The following is an 18,023-nucleotide window of genomic DNA, read 5'->3' as shown; positions in this document are numbered from 1 at the left end:
TGATAGGGGTGTCAGTGGGCTGACTGTGAATGCTCTGAGAGACTGGGTTGAGGTCAGTGATAAAGTAATCTACAGTACTACTGCCAAGAGATGAGCTGTAGGTGTAGGTGTGGCCCTCCTGTAGCTCAGTTGGTAGAGCATGGCACTTGCAACGCAAGGGTTATGGGTTCGATTCCCACGGGGGCCAGTATGAAAAATGTATGCACTCACTAATTGGAAGTTGCTCTGGGTAATAGCATCTGCTAAAATGTAAATTGGATCACTGACCATACAACTTTGTGGTCCTCTGTAGCTCAATTGGTAGAGCATGGCACTTGTAATGCCAGGGTAGTGGGTTCGATCCCCGGGACCACCCATATGTAAAAATGTTTGTGCACATGACTGTAAGTCGCTTTGGATAAAAGCGTCTGCTAAATGGCATATTATTATTACCTACCGTAAGAGTCCCCTCGAAGCCTACCATTGACTATGTACAGACCCAGTGTGTGACAGAGCTGCAGGAGTTGTGACCCGGTTATGTTGTCGTAGTTGTGCCTAGGGGGGTATATGGGGGAGGGAATGCTGTCACCTCCAGGTAGGTGTTTGTCCCCCTGTGTGCTGAGGGTGTCAGGTTCTTGTCCAGTTCTGGCATTTAGGTCGCCACAGACTAGAACACGTCCCTGGGCCTGGAAATGGTTGATCTCCCCCTCTAGGATGGAGAAGCTGTCTTCATTAAAGTATGGGGATTCTAGTGGGGGGATATAGGTAGCACACAGGCGGAAATCTTTCTCTATTGAGATAATTTTCTTTTGAATTTCTAGCCAAATGTAAAATGTTCCTTTTTTGATTAATTGAATAGAGTGAGTTAGGTCTGCTCTATACCAAATTAGCATACCCCCTGAGTCCCTTCCCTGTTTCACACCTGGTAGTTTGGTGGATGGGACTACCAGCTCTCTGTAACCTAGAGGGCAACCAGTGGGTCCGTCTCCTCTATACCATGTTTCTTGTAGGATGACAATGTCTGTATTTCTGATTTCTTTGATGAAGTCTGGGTTCCTGCTCTTTAGGCCAAAGGCAGATGACCTCAGACCTTGTATATTCCAGGATGAGATAGTGAAGGCTTTGTATTCCATAGTGTCCAGTGTTGTTTTCGTGTAGTTTAGGCTTTGCAGAGCATGTTGAGCATCTGGTACATACTGTAGATCGCAGGATGGGGCTTGGGCAGGTGTATTAGTGGGGGTTGGGCCTGTTGCTCTGCTCACAGCCTGGGCATATGTGAGCTGTCATGTTGAGGTCCTTGCTGCAGGGGCGGAGGGCATGGGGGAGGCATAGGTCTGATCGGGGGGGCTATATAGGGTGTGGCCAGGGTTTGTTGGGGGGGGGGGGGTCTCAGCTGGTGATGCTGTGGTCTGGGTGTGGGTTCGCCCTGTGTAGGTCCTTCAGAGGGGGTCTCTCTCTCACAGCTCCCACTGGCTAGACCAGCCCCTCTCCCCCCTCTCCCCCCTCTCCCCCCTCTCTCTCTCTCTCTCTCTCACAGCTCCCACTGGCTAGACCAGCCCCTCTCCCCCCTCTCCCCCCTCTCCCCCCTCTCTCTCTCTCTCTCACAGCTCCCACTGGCTAGACCAGCCCCTCTCCCCCCTCTCCCCCCTCTCTCTCTCTCTCTCACAGCTCCCACTGGCTAGACCAGCCCCTCTCCCCCCTCTCCCCCCTCTCCCCCCTCTCTCTCTCTCTCTCACAGCTCCCACTGGCTAGACCAGCCCCTCTCCTCCCTCTCCCCCCTCTCCCCCCTCTCTCTCTCTCTCTCACAGCTCCCACTGGCTAGACCAGCCCCTCTCCCCCCTCTCCCCCCTCTCTCTCTCTCTCTCACAGCTCCCACTGGCTAGACCAGCCCCTCTCCCCCCTCTCCCCCCTCTCCCCCCTCTCTCTCTCTCTCTCTCACAGCTCCCACTGGCTAGACCAGCCCCTCTCCCCCCTCTCCCCCCTCTCTCTCTCTCAATTCAATTCAATTCAATTCAATTCAATTTACTCTCTCTCACTGTCATTGTCACCGGCAGCAGTCTCCCTCCTCCACCACCCCACTGCTCTGAGCCAGTCTAGCTTCCTCTTCACCCCCCCCCCCATGTCTGGCAGCCTGTCTGGAACCCCTCCCCTTTTGGAAAGCAGAGGGAGGAGGGGTGGGGTGTAAGCCTGCCCACATCAGGAGCATGTAATACAGCCATTCTTTTGAATGAATGCGAGAGGGGCGCTGGAAAAAATTGTCAAGATGTGGGGTGTCTATTCACCATAGGTAACATCGCTGCATCGTGCCTAGGTTGGAATGACGTGAGAAATGTGGAACCATAGAGGCCGACTCTGACAGCGGGAGCTGCTGTACAAGTTGTCAGCCCTGTATAGGGCCACTGTCGACGGCTCTTCCCCGGAGTCCCGCTACTCCCGAGCCCCATGCAAAACATAACGGTACCGGGCAGCTCCATCAACTCCAACTCCAATGTCATTTGCTCCTGCAACTGCAGTGGATCCCAGTCACAGGGGATGGATATATGTAAGTAACTACGCATTTATTACACTACGTTGCAGTTTCAAAATGAAACCGATTTGCGCATTTATTGTTACAACGCGCGACCCGAAAGAGCGACAGGACAATTGGTTTAACCTGTAACGGTTACATTGTGACAGTAGTCTCTCGACCGAGCGTAACCGCAATATAGCTTTTTGTTGAATTTCGTGTGTGTTTTAGATAAACGGTGATGTATTTATTCGCTGGATGGTTGGTGGATGGTTGGTGGCAGGCTGTTTTCGATCATTCTATCCATCGGAGTTTTAGAAAACGCAGCCGTGACGTGTGGTGCATTGAATTAGGATGTGATTTAATTGAGGTCACAATGATTTTGGACTTCGATTGTATTATTTTTTATATTAATGAAGTTAATAATGGTAATGTCGATGGTTATGTTGGGTGCAAATTTCCAAATTTCTGTCTGTTTCTCAGTGAAACCTAACTCGAACCTACGCGTCCATGTCAAATTACGTCTGCAGCTCTATAGGGGCTGCGCAGACATTCGCCAAAACTCCTGCAGTCTCGGCTAACTTGGCGTACTCCCACAATCAAAAATGTCTCATAGTTCGGGAGGCGTAGGCCTACATACAGTAGGCTGCAATAGGGGCTAGGCAGGCTGCAACTAACGGTTCAGACTGGAAACAGCTATTTCTCTGTCATCTGTACCCTGGCCTACACCTAGACAGGCAGGCAGGCGGTGGGTTCACAGCAGACAGACAGGCAGGCAGGCGGTGGGTTCACAGCAGACAGACAGGCAGGCAGGCGGTGGGTTCACAGCAGACAGACAGGCAGGCAGGCGGTGGGTTCACAGCAGACAGACAGGCAGGCAGGCGGTGGGTTCACAGCAGACAGACAGGCAGGCAGGCGGTGGGTTCACAGCAGACAGACAGGCAGGGAGGCGGTGGGTTCACAGCAGACAGACAGGCAGGCAGGCGGTGGGTTCACCCTACCCCCACCTTCCCCAGAGCAGAGCAGAGCAGACAGTCTTTCCTAAGCGTCCAGACAGGGCTGTCTGAATCACACAGTGGACAAAGGCCTTGCAATAATGAGCATGGGAACTAACGGTATCTCACCGGGACCCAGCCTGGTGTGTGTTAGTGCAGTGGGAACTAACGGTATCTCACCGGGACCCAGCCTGGTGTGTGTTAGTGCAGTGGGAACTAACGGTATCTCACCGGGACCCAGCCTGGTGTGTGTTAGTGCAGTGGGAACTAACGGTATCTCACCGGGACCCAGCCTGGTGTGTGTTAGTGCAGTGGGAACTAACGGTATCTCACCGGGACCCAGCCTGGTGTGTGTTAGTGCAGTGGGAACTAACGGTATCTCACCGGGACCCAGCCTGGTGTGTGTTAGTGCAGTGGGAACTAACGGTATCTCACCGGGACCCAGCCTGGTGTGTGTTTGTGCAGTGGGAACTAACGGTATCTCACCGGGACCCAGCCTGGTGTGTGTTAGTGCAGTGGGAACTAACGGTATCTCACCGGGACCCAGCCTGGTGTGTGTTAGTGCAGTGGGAACTAACGGTATCTCACCGGGACCCAGCCTGGTGTGTGTTAGTGCAGCCCATAGTTGTGACAAATGGCCCAAATATATTCTAAAATGTAAATGAGGTGTAGAAGAGACTCTTGTCCCAGCTGTCTGGTGGAGCTAGAGGAAGACTGTCCCAGCTGTCTGGTGGAGCTAGAGGAAGACTGTCCCAGCTGTCTGGTGGAGCTAGAGGAAGACTGTCCCAGCTGTCTGGTGGAGCTAGAGGAAGACTGTCCCAGCTGTCTGGTGGAGCTAGAGGAAGACTGTCCCAGCTGTCTGGTGGAGCTAGAGGAAGACTGTCCCAGCTGTCTGGTGGAGCTAGAGGAAGACTGTGAAATGTCCTTAGATTGATTATAGATCAACCTCTTATGTTGGGAAAATGTTTAGTCCAATATGAGTTGTTACAAAACTAATAAAATAAAATGTTATATGTCACATACTTTGTAAACAACAGTTGTAGACTAACGGTGCAATGCAGAGAGAAGAATATAAAATAATATAAAATAATAAATACATTAATTATTAATGATAACTTGGCTATATACTACATCTAGAACCATCCATAGAACTACATCTAGAACCATCCATAGAACTACATCTAGAACCATCCATAGAACTACATCTAGAACCATCCATAGAACTACATCTAGAACCATCCATAGAACTACATCTAGAACCATCCATAGAACTACATCTAGAACCATCCATAGAACTACATCTAGAACCATCCATAGAACTACATCTAGAACCATCCATAGAACTACATCTAGAACCATCCATAGAACTACATCTAGAACCATCCATAGAACTACATCTAGTGGCTATATACAGTGCATTCTGAAAGTATTCAGGCCCCTCCCTTTTTCCAATAGCCTTATTCTAAAATTGATTAAATTATTTTTTCCCTCATCAATCCACACACAATACCCCATAATGACAAAGCAAAAACAGGTTTTTAGACATGTTGACACATTTATTACAAATAAAAAACAGAAATACCTTATTTACATGAGTATTCAGACCCTTTGCTATGAGACTCGAAATTGAGCTCAGGTGCATCCTGTTTCCATTGATCATCCTTGAGATGTTTCAACAACTTGATTGGAGTTCACCTGTGGTAAGTTCAATTGTTTGGATTGATTTGGAAAGGCACACACCTGTCTATATAAGGTCCCACAGTTGACAGTGCATGTCAGAGCAAAAACTAAGCCATGAGGTCGAAGGAATTGTCCGTAGAGCTCCGAGACAGTGGCCTCCATCATTCTTAAATGGAAGAAGTTTGGAACCACCAAGACTCTTCGTAGAGCTGGCCGCCCGGCCAAACTGAGCAATCGGGGGAGAAGGGCCTTGGTCAGGGAGGTGACCAAGGACCGGATGGTCACTTTGACAGAGCTCCAGAGTTCCTCTGTGGAGAGGGGAAAACCTTCCAGAAGGACAACCATCTCTGCAGCACTCCACCAATCAGGCCTTTATGGTAGAGTGGCCAGACGGAAGCCACTCCTCAGTAAAAGGCACATGACAGCCCGCTAAGAGTTTTCCAAAAGGCACCTAAAGGACTCTCAGATCATGAGAAACAAGATTCTCTGGTCTGATGAAACCAAGATTGAACTGTTTGGCCTGAATGCCAAGCGTCACGTCCGGAGGAAACCTGACACCATCCCTACGGTGAACCATGGTGGTGGCAGCATCATGCTGTGGGGATGTTTTTCAGTGGCAGGAACTGGGAGACTAGTCAGGATTGAGGGAAAGATGAACGGAGCAAAGCACAGAGAGATCCTTGATGAAAACCTGCTCCAGAGCGCTCAGGACCTCAGACTGGGGTGAAGGTTCATCTTCCAACAGGACAACGACCCTAAGTACACAGCCAAGACAACGCAGGAGTGGCTTCGGGACAAGTCTCTGAATGTCCTTGAGTGGCCCAGCCAGAGCCCAGACTTGAACCTGATCGAAAATATCTGGAGAGACTTGAAAATAGCTGTGCAGCATGCTCCCCATCCAACCTGACAGAGCTTGAGAGGATCTGCAGAGAAGAATGGGAGAAACTTCCCAAAAACAGGTGTGCCAAGCTTGTAGCATCATACCCAAGAAAACACGAGGCTGTAATTGCTGCCAAAGATGATTCAACAATGTATTGAGTAAAGGGTCTGAATACTTATGTAAATGTGATATTTCCGTTTTAAATTTTTAACAAATCTGCCAAAAATAAACATAAACAGTTTTTGCTTTGTCATTATGGGGTATTGTGTGTAGATTGATGAGGAAAAACAATATTTTATCAATTTTAGAATAAGGCTGTAACGTAACAAAATCTGGAAAAAGTGAAGGGGTCTGAATACTTTCCGAATGCACTGTACATAGGGTACCTGTACTGAATCAATCTGCAGGGGTACGAGGTAATTGATATGTACATATAGGTAGGGGTAAAGTGACTAGACAACAGGATAGATAATAGACAGTAGCAGCAGTATACTGTAGGTAGGGGTAAAGTGACTAGACAACAGGATAGATAATAGACAGTAGCAGCAGTATACTGTAGGTAGGGGTAAAGTGAGGCATCAGGATAGATAATAGACAGTAGGAACCGATATAGCCCCTGGTTCTCCTCAGACTTGACTGCCCTTGACCAGCACAAAAACATCCTGTGGCGTACAGCATTAGCATCAAATAGCCCCCGCGATATGCAACTTTTCAGGGAAGTTAGGAACCAATATACACAAGCAGTCAGGAAAGCAAAGGCTAACTTTTTCAAACAGAAATTTGCATCCTGTAGCACTAACTCCAAAAAGTTTTGGGACACTGTAAAGTCCATGGAGAATAAGAGCACTTCCTCCCAGCTGCCCACTGCACTGAGGCTAGGAAACACTATCACCACCGATAAATCTACAATAATCGAGAATTTCAACAAGCATTTTGCTACAGCTGGCCATGCTTTCCATCTGGCTACCACTAACCCGGCCACCAACTCTGCACCCTCTGCTGCAACTTGCCCATGCCCCCCCCGCTTCTCCTTCACACAAATTCAGACAGCTGATGTTTTGAAAGCGCTGCAAAATCTGGACCCCTACAAATCAGCTGGGCTAGACAATCTGGACCCTTTCTTCCTAAAACTAGCCGCCGAAATTGTCGCAACCGCTATTACTAGTCTGTTCAACCTCTCTTTCATAACGTCTGAGATCCCCAGAGATTGGAAAGCTGCCGCGGTCATCCCCCTCTTCAAAGGGGGTGACACTCTAGATCCAAACTGCTACAGACCTATATCCATCCTGCCCTGCCTTTCGAAAGTATTCGAAAGCCAAGTTAATAAACAGATCATCGACCATTTCGAATACCACCGTACCTTCTCCGCTATGCAATCTGGTTTCCGAGCTGGTCACGGGTGCACTTCAGCCACGCTCAAGGTCCTAAACGATATTATAACCGCGATTGATAATAGACAGTACTGTGCAGCCGTCTTCATCGACCTGGCCAAGGCTTTCGACTCTGTCAACCACCGCATTCTTATTGGCAGACTAAATAGCCTTGGTTTCTCAAATGACTGCCTCGCCTGGTTCACCAACTACTTCTCAGATAGAGTTCAGTGTGTCAAATCGGAGGGCCTGTTGTCTGGACCTATGGCAGTCTCTATGGGGGTGCCACAGGGTTCAATTCTTGGGCCGACACTTTTCTCCGTGTATATCAATGATGTCGCTCTTGCTGCTGGTGACTCTCAGATCCACCTCTACGCAGACGACACCATTTTGTATACATCTGGCCCTTCATTGGACACTGTGTTAACAAACCTCCAAACGAGCTTCAATGCCATACAACAATCCTTCAGTAGCCTTCAACTGCTCTTAAACACTAGTAAAACTAAATGCATGCTTTTCAATCGAACGCTGCTAGCACCCGCCCACCCGACTAGAATCACCACTCTCGACGGGTCTGACCTAGAGTATGTGGACAACTACAAATACCTAGGTGTCTGGTTAGACTGTAAACTCAACTTCCAGACTCACATAAAGAATCTCCAATCCAAAGTTAAATCTAGGATCGGCTTCCTATTTCGCAACAAAGCCTCCTTCACTCATGCTGCCAAACATGCCCTCGTAAAACTGACTATCCTACCGATCCTTGACTTCGGCGATGTCATTTATAAAATAGCCTCCAACACTCTACTCAGCAAATTGGATGTAGTCTATCACAGTGCCATCCGTTTTGTCTCCAAAGCCCCATACACTACCCACCACTGTGACCTGTACGCTCTTGTTGGCTGGTCCTCACTACATGTTCGTCGTCAAACCCACTGGCTCCAGGCCATCTATAAATCACTGCTAGGCAAATCCCCGCCTTATCTTAGCTCATTGGTCACCATAGCAGCACCCACCCGTAGTCTGCGCTCCAGCAGGTATATCTCACTGGTCATTCCCAAAGCCAACACCTCCTTTGGCCGCCATTCCTTCCAGTTCTCTGCTGCCAATGACTGGAACGAATTGCAAAAATCTCTGAAGCTGGAGACTCTTATCTCCCTCAACAACTTTAAGCATCAGTTGTCAGAGCACCTTACCGATCACTGCACCTGTACACAGCCCATCTGAAATTAGCCCACCCAACTACCTCATCCCTATATTGTTATTTAATTTGCTCTTTTGCACCCCATTATCTCTATTTGCACATAATCTCTTGCACATCTAGCATTCCAGTGTTAATACTATTGTAATTATTCTGCACTATAGCCTATTTATTGCCTTACCTCCATAACTTGCTACATTTGCACACACTGTATATATATTTTCTGTTGTATCTCTGACTTTATGTTTTTTTTTACCCCATATGTAACTCTGTGTTGTTTTTTTTGTTGCACTACTTTGCTTTGTCTTGGCCAGGTCACAGTTGTAAATGAGAACCTGTTCTCAACTGGTTTACCTGGTTAAATAAAGGTGAAATAAAAAAAAATAAAAAAAATAAAAGTAGCAGCAGTATACTGTAGGTAGGGGTAAAGTGACTAGGCAACAGGATAGATAATAGACAGTAGCAGCAGTATACTGTAGGTAGGGGTAAAGTGACTAGACAACAGGATAGATAATAGACAGTAGCAGCAGTATACTGTAGGTAGGGGTAAAGTGACTAGACAACAGGATAGATAATAGACAGTAGCAGCAGTGTGTTGTAAGTAGGGTTAAAGTTACTGTACTCTGACACCACCTGGTATAGAGGTTCTGGATGGCAGGGAGCTCGGCCGCAGTGATGTACTGGGCCGTACGCACTACCATCGGAATCCAAGCAGTTGCCATACCAAGCGGTGATGCAGCCAGTCAAGATGCTCTCAATGGTGCAACTGTATAACTTTTTGAGGATCTGAGGGCCCATTTGATCTTTTCAGCCTCTTGAGGGGGAAGAGGCGCTGCCGTGCCTTCTGTGTGGACCATGTTAAGTCCTTGGTGTTGTAGACACAGGTGTTAACATCAAAGCGGTGACCCGATCCTGTAGGTTCATGCTCTACAACATTCGCAGAGTACGACCCTACCTTACACAGAAAGCGGCACAGGTCCTAATCCAGGCACTTGTCATCTCCCGTCTGGATTACTGCAACTCGCTGTTGGCTGGGCTCCCTGCCTGTGCCTTTAAATCCCTACAATTTATCCAGAACGCTGCAGCCCGTCTGGTGTTCAACCTTCCCACTCCACTGGCTTCCAGTTGAAGCTCGCATCTACTACAAGACCATGGTGCTTGCCTACGGAGCTGTGAGGGGAACGGCACCTCCTTACCTTCAGGCTCTGAACAGACCCTACACCCAAACGAGGGCACTACGTTCATCCACCCCTGGCCTGCTAGCTCCCCTACCTCTACGGAAGCACAGTTCCCGCTCAGCCCAGTCAAAGCTATTCGCTGCTCTGGCACCCCAATGGTGGAACAAGCTCCCCCATGACGCCAGGACAGCGGAGTCACTGACCACCTTCCGGAGACACTTGAAACCCTACCTCTTTAAGGAATACCTGGAATAGTATAAAGTAATCCTTATTCCCCCACCCCCCATAAAAAAAAGAAAAAAAAAAGAAAAAGGTGGTTGTCCCACTGGCTATCATAAATTGAATGCACCAATTTGTAAGTCGCTCTGGATAAGAGTGTCTGCTAAATGACGTACATGTAAATGTGTGTGGACCATGTTAAGTCCTTTGGGATGTGGACAATGAGGTGTGTGTGGACCACGTTGGGTCCCGAGTGGCGCAGCGGTCTAAGGCACTGCATCTCAGTGGTAGAGGCGTCACTACAGACCCTGGTTCGATTCCAGGCTGTATCACAATCCATTTACATTTACGTCATTTAGCAGACACTCTTATCCAGAGCGACTTACAGTTAGTGAGTGCATACATTATAAAAAAAATAACATATATATCATCAATCATTCCCCGTGGGAATCGAACCCACAACCCTGGCATTGCAAACGCCATGCTCTACCAACTGAGCTACATCCCTGCCGGCCATTCCCTCCCCTACCCTGTGCCAATTGTGCGCCGCCCCATGGGTCTCCCGGTCGCGGCCGGCTACGACAGAGCCTGGATTCGAACCAGGATCTCTAGTGGCACAGCTAGCACTGCGATGCAGTGCCTTAGACCACTGCGCCACACCGGCAGTGATTGGGAGTCCCATAGGGCGGCGAACAATTGGCCCAGTGTCGTCCGGGTTTGGCCGGGGTAGGCCGTCATTGTAAATAAGAATGTGTTCTTAACTGATTTGCCTAGTTAAGTAAAGGTTAAATAAAAAATAAAAAGTCCTTATTGATGTGGACTCTTAATAGAGTACACAGCATAGGGAATGCTACAGTGCATACATTTGTTAGAATCTGTAGTTATGCTCATTGTCTGTCTCTCGTGGGAAGGATATTTCCAGCAGACTACCTATTAATGACATAGTAGTCGTTTTTATTACAAAATATCATGATACTGTATCGTACAGCATACCTGTCAAATCAAATCAAATCACATTTTATTTGTCAAATACACGTATTTAGCAGATGTTATTGCGGGTGTAGTGAAATGCTTGTGCTTCTAGCTCCAACAGTGCAGTAATATCTAACAAGTAATATCTAACAATTTCACAACATATACCCAATACACACAAATCTAAGGTATTTAAGAATATATACATATATGGACAAGCAATGACAGGGTGGCATGGACTAAGATACAGTAGAATATTATAGAATACAGTATATACATATGAGATGAGTAGTGCAAGATATGTAAACATTATTAAAGTGACTAGTGTTCCGTTTCTTAAAGTGTCCAGTGATTTCAATAGGGAGCAGCAGCCTCTAATGTGCTAGTGATGGCTATTTAACAGTCTGATGGCCTTGAGATAGAAGCTGTTTTTCAGTCTCTCGGTCCCAGCTTTGATGCACCTGTACTGACCTCGCCTTCTGGATGATAGCGGGGTGAACAGGCAGTGGCTCGGGTGGTTGATGTCCTTGATGATCTTTTTGGCCTTCCTGTGACATCAGGTGGTGTAGGTGTCCTGGAGGGCGGGTAGTTTGCCCCCGGTAATGCGTTCGGCAGACCGCACCACCCTCTGGAGAGCCCTGCGGTTGTGGGCGGTGCAGTTGCCGTACCAGGCGGTGATACAGCCCGACAGGATGCTCTCAATTGTGCATCTGTAAATGTTTGTGAAGGTTTTGGGTGCCAAACCAAATGTATTCAGCCTCCTGAGGTTGAAGAGGCTCTGTTGCGCCTTCTTCACCACCCTGTCTGTGTGGGTGGACCATTTCAGTTTGTCAGTGATGTGTACGCCAAGGAACTTGAAGCTTTCCACCTTCTCCACTACGGTCCCGTCTATGTGGTTAGGGGGGTGCACCCTCTGCTGTTTCCTGAAGTCCACGATCATCTCCTTTGTTTTGTTGACGTTGAGTGAGAGGTTATTTTCCTGGCACCACACTCCCAGAGCCCTCACCTCCTCCCTGTAGGCGGTCTCGTCATTGTTGGTAATCAAGCCTGCTACTGTTGTGTCGTCTGCAAACTTGATGATTGAGTTGGAGGCGTGCTTGGCCACGCAGTCATGGGTGAACAGGGAGTACAGGAGGGGGCTGAGCACGCACCCTTGTGGGGCCCCAGTGTTGAGGATCGGCGAAGTGGAGATGTTGTTTCCTACCTTCACCACCTGGGGGCGGCCCGTCAGGAAGTCCAGGACCCAGTTGCACAGGGCGGGGTTCAGACCCAGGGCCTCGAGCTTAATGATGAGCTTGGAGGGTACTATGGTGTTGAATGCTGAGCTATAGTCAATGAATAGCATTCTTACATAGGTATTCCTCTTGTCCAGATGGGATAGGGCAGTGAGATGGTGATTGCATCGTCTGTGGATCCATTGGGGCGGTAAGCAAATTGAAGTGGGTCTAGAGTGTCAGGTAAGGTAGAGGTGATATGATCCTTGACTAGTCTCTCAAAGCACTTCATGATGACAGAGGTGAGTGCTACGGGGCGATAGTCATTTAGTTACGTCTGTTTTGTATCCCTGGTTTCCACACATTTTGACATGTTCTTTTTGTATTAGGCCTACAGTATATACAGTAGGGGAGAGGGTGTACTAAGCTGACATATGGAATTGTTTTAAGGGTCATACTATGGATCATTTAGCTATTTGATTTTGAATTAGATATAAAACATATATATAGCTCACACAGGAGGAAATGTCTCTCTGTTGAGATAATTTCCCAATTTATTTCTAACCAGATGTGAAATGTTCCTGTTTTAATTAATATAATAGAGTGGGTTATGTCTGATCTATACCTAATTAGCATACACCCTGAGTCCCTTCCCTGTTTCACTCCTGGTAGTTTGGTGGATGGGACTACCAGCTCTCTGTAACCTAGAGGGCAACCAGTGGATCCGTCTCCTCTATACCATGTTTCTTGTAGGATGACAATGTCTGTGTTTTCTGCTCTTTAGGCCAAAGGCAGATGACCTCAGACCTTGGATATTCATTTACATTACATTTACGTCATTTAGCAGACGCTCTTATCCAGAGCGACTTACAGTTAGTGAATACATATATATATTTTTTTTTTCTTAGGTCGCAGGATGGGGATTGGTTCGGTGTAGGAGTGGGGGTGGGGCCTGTTTGTCTGCTCACGGTCTGGGCATATGTGTGGCTGTCATGTTGAGGTCCTTGCTGCAAGGGTGGATGGCATGGGGGAGGGGCATGGGGGAGGCAGGAGGGGCACAGGCCTGATCTGAAGGGGCCTATATACGGTGTGGCTGGGGTTGGTTTGGGGGGTGTCAACTGCTTGGGCTGGGGGTGTGGCTGGTGGTGCCGTGATCTGGGTGCAGGTCCTCTGGGTGCAGGTCCTCTGTGTCCAGGGGGAGTCTTGCAGGTCTGGGCGGGGTGCTCATCACTCTGTTGCTCCTGTGTGAGGTGCTGGGGCTGCAGTTGAGTGCGATGTCTTTCAGGGTCCTGGCAAAGGTTGGGACCGTGGTCTTGTAGAGGTGTACCTGGTCGTAGACGCTGTCCAAATCCATGGTGGGGTGATGGGCAGGTAAACATTGGGTTTAGAGGTGATGGGCCAGGTAAACATTGGGTTTAGAGGTGATGGGCCAGGGAAACATTGGGTTTAGAGGTGATGGGCCAGGTAAACATTGGGTTTAGAGGTGATGGGCCAGGTAAACATTGGGTTTCGAGACACAGTCACCTGCTGTATGGTGGCAGCGTGAATGTCTTTTTGTGGCAGCAGGGTAGAGATAGTAGAGATAACCAGCGAGATAGTAGAGATAACCAGCGAGATAGTAGAGATAACCAGCGAGATAGTAGAGATAACCAGCGAGATAGTAGAGATAACCAGCGAGATAGTAGAGATAACCAGCGAGATAGTAGAGATGACCACTCGTGGGTTAGGGTATAGATAACCACTCGTGTTAGGGAAAGTAGAAGTAGCTTTTTCAATCACTCCCTTGAGTTCTGCGGCCACCCTTTCCTGCTGTGTTCTCAGGTTGTTTGTGCTTGTGTGTATTATGATGTACAATGCCTTGCAAAATAATTCTTCCCCCTTGGCATTTTTCCTATTTTGTTGCATGACAACCTGTAATTTAAATTGATTTTTATTTGGATGTCATGTAATGGACATACACAAAATAGTCCAAATTGGTGACGTGAAATGAAAAAAATAACTTGTTTCAAAAAATGCAAAAAAAAAATAACGGGAAAGTGGTGCGTGCATATGTATTCACCCCCTTTGCTGTGAAGCCCCTAAATAAGATCTGGTGCAACCAATTACCTTCAGAAGTTACATAATTAGTTAAATAAAGTCCACCTGTGTGCAATCTAAGTGTCACATGATCTCAGTATATATAAACCTGTTCTGAAAGGCCCCAGAGTCTGCAACACCACTAAGCAAGGGGCACCATGAAGACCAAGGAGCTCTCCAAACAGTTCAGGGACAAAGTTGTGGATTAGGGTTGGGTTATAAAAAAATATCCGAAACTTTGAACATCCCACAGAGCACCATTAAATCCATTATTTAAAAAATATGGCACCACAACAAACCTGTCAAGAGAGGGCCGCCCACCAAAACTCACGGACCAGGCAAGAAGGGGTTAATCAGAGAGGCAACAAAGAGTCCAAAGATAACTCTGAAGGAGCTGCAAAGCTCCACAACGGAGATTGGAGTATCTGTCCATAGGACCACTTTAAGCCGTACACTCCACAGAGCTGGGCTTTACGGAAGAGTGGCCAGAAAAAAGCCATTGCTTAAAGAAAATAATAAGCAAACACGTTTGGTGTTTGCCAAAAGGCATGTGGGAGACTCCCCAAACATATGGAAGAAGATAATCTGGTCAAATGAGACTAAAATTGAGCTTTCTAGCCATCAAGGAAAATGCTATGTCTGGCGCAAACCCAACACCTCTCATCACCCCGAGAACACCATCCCCACAGTGAAGCATGGTGGTGGCATAATCATGCTGTGGGGATGTTTTTCATTGGCAGGGACTGGGAAACTGGTCAGATTTGAAGGAATGATGGATGGCGCTAAATGCAGGGAAATTCTTGAGGGAAACCGGTTTCAGTCTTCCAGAGATTTGAGACTGGGATGGAGGTTCACCTTCCAGCAGGACAATGACCCTAAGCATACTGCTAAAGCAACACTCGAGTGGTTTAAGGGGAAACATTTAAATATCTTGGAATGGCCTAGTCAAAGCCCATACCCCAATCCAATTGAGAATCTGTGGTATGACTTAAAGATTGCTGTACACCAGTGGAACCCATCCAACTTGAAGGAGCTGGAGCAGTTTTGCCTTGAAGAATGGGTAAAAATCCCAATGGCTAGATGTGCCAAGCTTATAGAGACATACCCCAAGAGACTTGCAGCTGTAATTGCTGCAAAAGGGGGCTCTACAAAGTATTGACTTTGGGGGGGGGGGGGGGTGGGGGGGGTGAATAGTTATGCATGCTCAAGTTTTCTGTTTTTTTGTCTTATTTCTTATTTCTTACAAAAATATATTTAGCATCTTCAAAGTGGTAGGCATGTTGTGTAAATCAATTGATACAAACACCCAAAAAAATCAATTTTAATTCCAGGTTGTAAGGCAACAAAATAGGAAAAATGCCAAGGGGGGTGAATACTTTCGCAAGCCACTGTAGCTGGGGGACCCTAGTCAGTCCTCTGACAGCAGCTCCAGGGTGTTTGGACCCTAGTCAGTCCTCTGACAGCAGCCCCAGGGCACGCAGGGTGTTTGGACCCTAGTCAGTCCTCTGACAGCAGCTCCAGGGCACGCAGGGTGTTTGGACCCTAGTCAGTCCTCTGACAGCAGCTCCAGGGCACGCAGGGTGTTTGGACCCTAGTCAGTCCTCTGACAGCAGCTCCAGGGCACGCAGGGTGTTTGGACCCTAGTCAGTCCTCTGACAGCAGCTCCAGGGCACGCCTAGTGTTTGGACCCTAGTCAGTCCTCTGACAGCAGCCCCAGGGCACGCAGGGTGTTTGGACCCTAGTCAGTCCTCTGACAGCAGCTCCAGGGCACGCCTAGTGTTTGGACCCTAGTCAGTCCTCTGACAGCAGCCCCAGGGCACGCAGGGTGTTTGGACCCTAGTCAGTCCTCTGACAGCAGCTCCAGGGCACGCAGGGTGTTTGGACCCTAGTCAGTCCTCTGACAGCAGCCCCAGGGCACGCAGGGTGTTTGGACCCTAGTCAGTCCTCTGACAGCAGCCCCAGGGCACGCAGGGTGTTTGGACCCTAGTCAGTCCTCTGACAGCAGCTCCAGGGCACGCAGGGTGTTTGGACACCACAGTTTAGCCACTTTGTGTTTACGAAAGAGTTGGTTTTCCTCTACAAATCTCCCGTTTGAGTCTATTAGAAGCACGATCTCTGGCTTTTGTGTGTCCTCAGTGGGTGTGTTGTGGTTGTCAGGAGAGCTATCAGGGGGGCTGAGAGGGGGTGCTAAGAGGGTTGGTGGGTCCTATCTTGTCTGTCCTGCCTGGGGTCTGAAGTGGTCTGCTCTGTTGGCTTCTCTTGGGGGAGGGCTAGCTCTCTCTCATGAGTTGTTCATTGTCCCACCTCAGCTTTCTCCCCACCTCATCCAGCTTTCTCCCCACCTCCTCCAGCTTTCTCCCCACCTCCTCCAGCTTTCTCCCCTCCTCCTCCAGCTTTCTCCCCTCCTCCTCCAGCTTTCTCCCCTCCTCCTCCAGCTTTCTCCCCTCCTCCTCCAGCTTTCTCCCCTCCTCCTCCAGCTTTCTCCCCTCCTCCTCCAGCTTTCTCCCCACCTCCTCCAGCTTTCTCCCCTCCTCCTCCAGCTTTCTCCCGTCCTCCTCCAGCTTTCTCCCCTCCTCCTCCAGCTTTCTCCCCTCCTCCTCCAGCTTTCTCCCCTCCTCCTCCAGCTTTCTCCCGTCCTCCTCCAGCTTTCTCCCGTCCTCCTCCAGCTTTCTCCCCTCCTCCTCCAGTTGGGCTTGTTGGAGTTGTTTCACCACAGTCCCTCTTCAGCTCTCCTGGTCTGGTTGAGGGGTGTTGTTGTACTGGTCTGTTGTCTGGATCTGTGCTGATTGTACTGGTGTTGTTGTACTGGTCTGTTGTCTGGATCTGTGCTGATTGTACTGGTGTTGTTGTACTGGTCTGTTGTCTGGATCTGTGCTGATTGTACTGGTGTTGTTGTACTGGTCTGTTGTCTGGATCTGTGCTGATTGTACTGGTGTTGTTGTACTGGTCTGTTGTCTGGATCTGTGCTGATTGTACTGGTGTTGTTGTACTGGTCGGTTGTCTGGATCTGTGCTGATTGTACTGGTGTTGTTGTACTGGTCTGTTGTCTGGATCTGTGCTGACTGTACTGGTGTTGTTGTACTGGTCTGTTGTCTGGATCTGTGCTGATTGTACTGGTGTTGTTGTACTGGTCTGTTGTCTGGATCTGTGCTGACTGTACTGGTGTTGTTGTACTGGTCTGTTGTCTGGATCTGTGCTGACTGTACTGGTGTTGTTGTACTGGTCTGTTGTCTGGATCTGTGCTGACTGTACTGGTGTTGTTGTACTGGTCTGTTGTCTGGATCTGTGCTGATTGTACTGGTGTTGTTGTACTGGTCTGTTGTCTGGATCTGTGCTGACTGGAATGTGTTGAATCTCTGTTTAAGCTCTACCAGCTCCATCGCCAGCTGGGTGAATTTATCCTTCATATAAATGCAGGAGCGGTGCTGTTGTTGGATCTGGGTCTGTTCAGTGCTGGGGGGGGGGGGGGGGGGGGGGCTTGTCTGTGGGAGGGGGTGTAACCTGACTTGCTCAGGCTTGGGGGGCGGGTCGTCACCAGGGGTCAGCTTCTCTTGCTGTGCTCTCACTTTGATCCTGTAATAGTCCTGCTGGAAAGGCTCAAGGTTGCCCTGCACCATTACTTTTCCAGACTTGTACAGGTTGACACAGGCTGTCTCAGTGTCCTCAATGTCCAGTATTCTGAGTTTCCACCCTCTCGTGACAGAGGGGTAGTGTGCTATTATAGCACTGTGCCATGTCTGTGTGGAAGATGAG

General features: G+C 48.5%; 1 protein-coding gene across 1 annotated transcript in view; it reads left to right on the top strand.

Moving 5' to 3' along the window:
- Positions 1 to 2,421: 2,421 nt before the first annotated feature.
- Positions 2,422 to 18,023, top strand: part of LOC311117639 (protein TMEPAI-like) — a gene marked incomplete at both ends in the record, with an annotated part of 157,756 nt that continues 142,154 nt past the window's right edge. Inside the window, one exon of the mRNA XM_084192573.1 lies at positions 2,422 to 2,521. Within this exon, the coding sequence (XP_084048699.1) occupies positions 2,422 to 2,521 (100 nt within the window). The remainder of the gene's footprint in view (positions 2,522 to 18,023) is intronic.

The sequence above is a fragment of the Coregonus lavaretus genome (genome assembly GCF_964263955.1).
Source record: "Coregonus lavaretus genome assembly, contig: HAP1_SCAFFOLD_307, whole genome shotgun sequence".
NCBI lineage: Eukaryota > Metazoa > Chordata > Actinopteri > Salmoniformes > Salmonidae > Coregonus > Coregonus lavaretus.
This window is presented reverse-complemented; position numbering and strand designations above follow the sequence as displayed.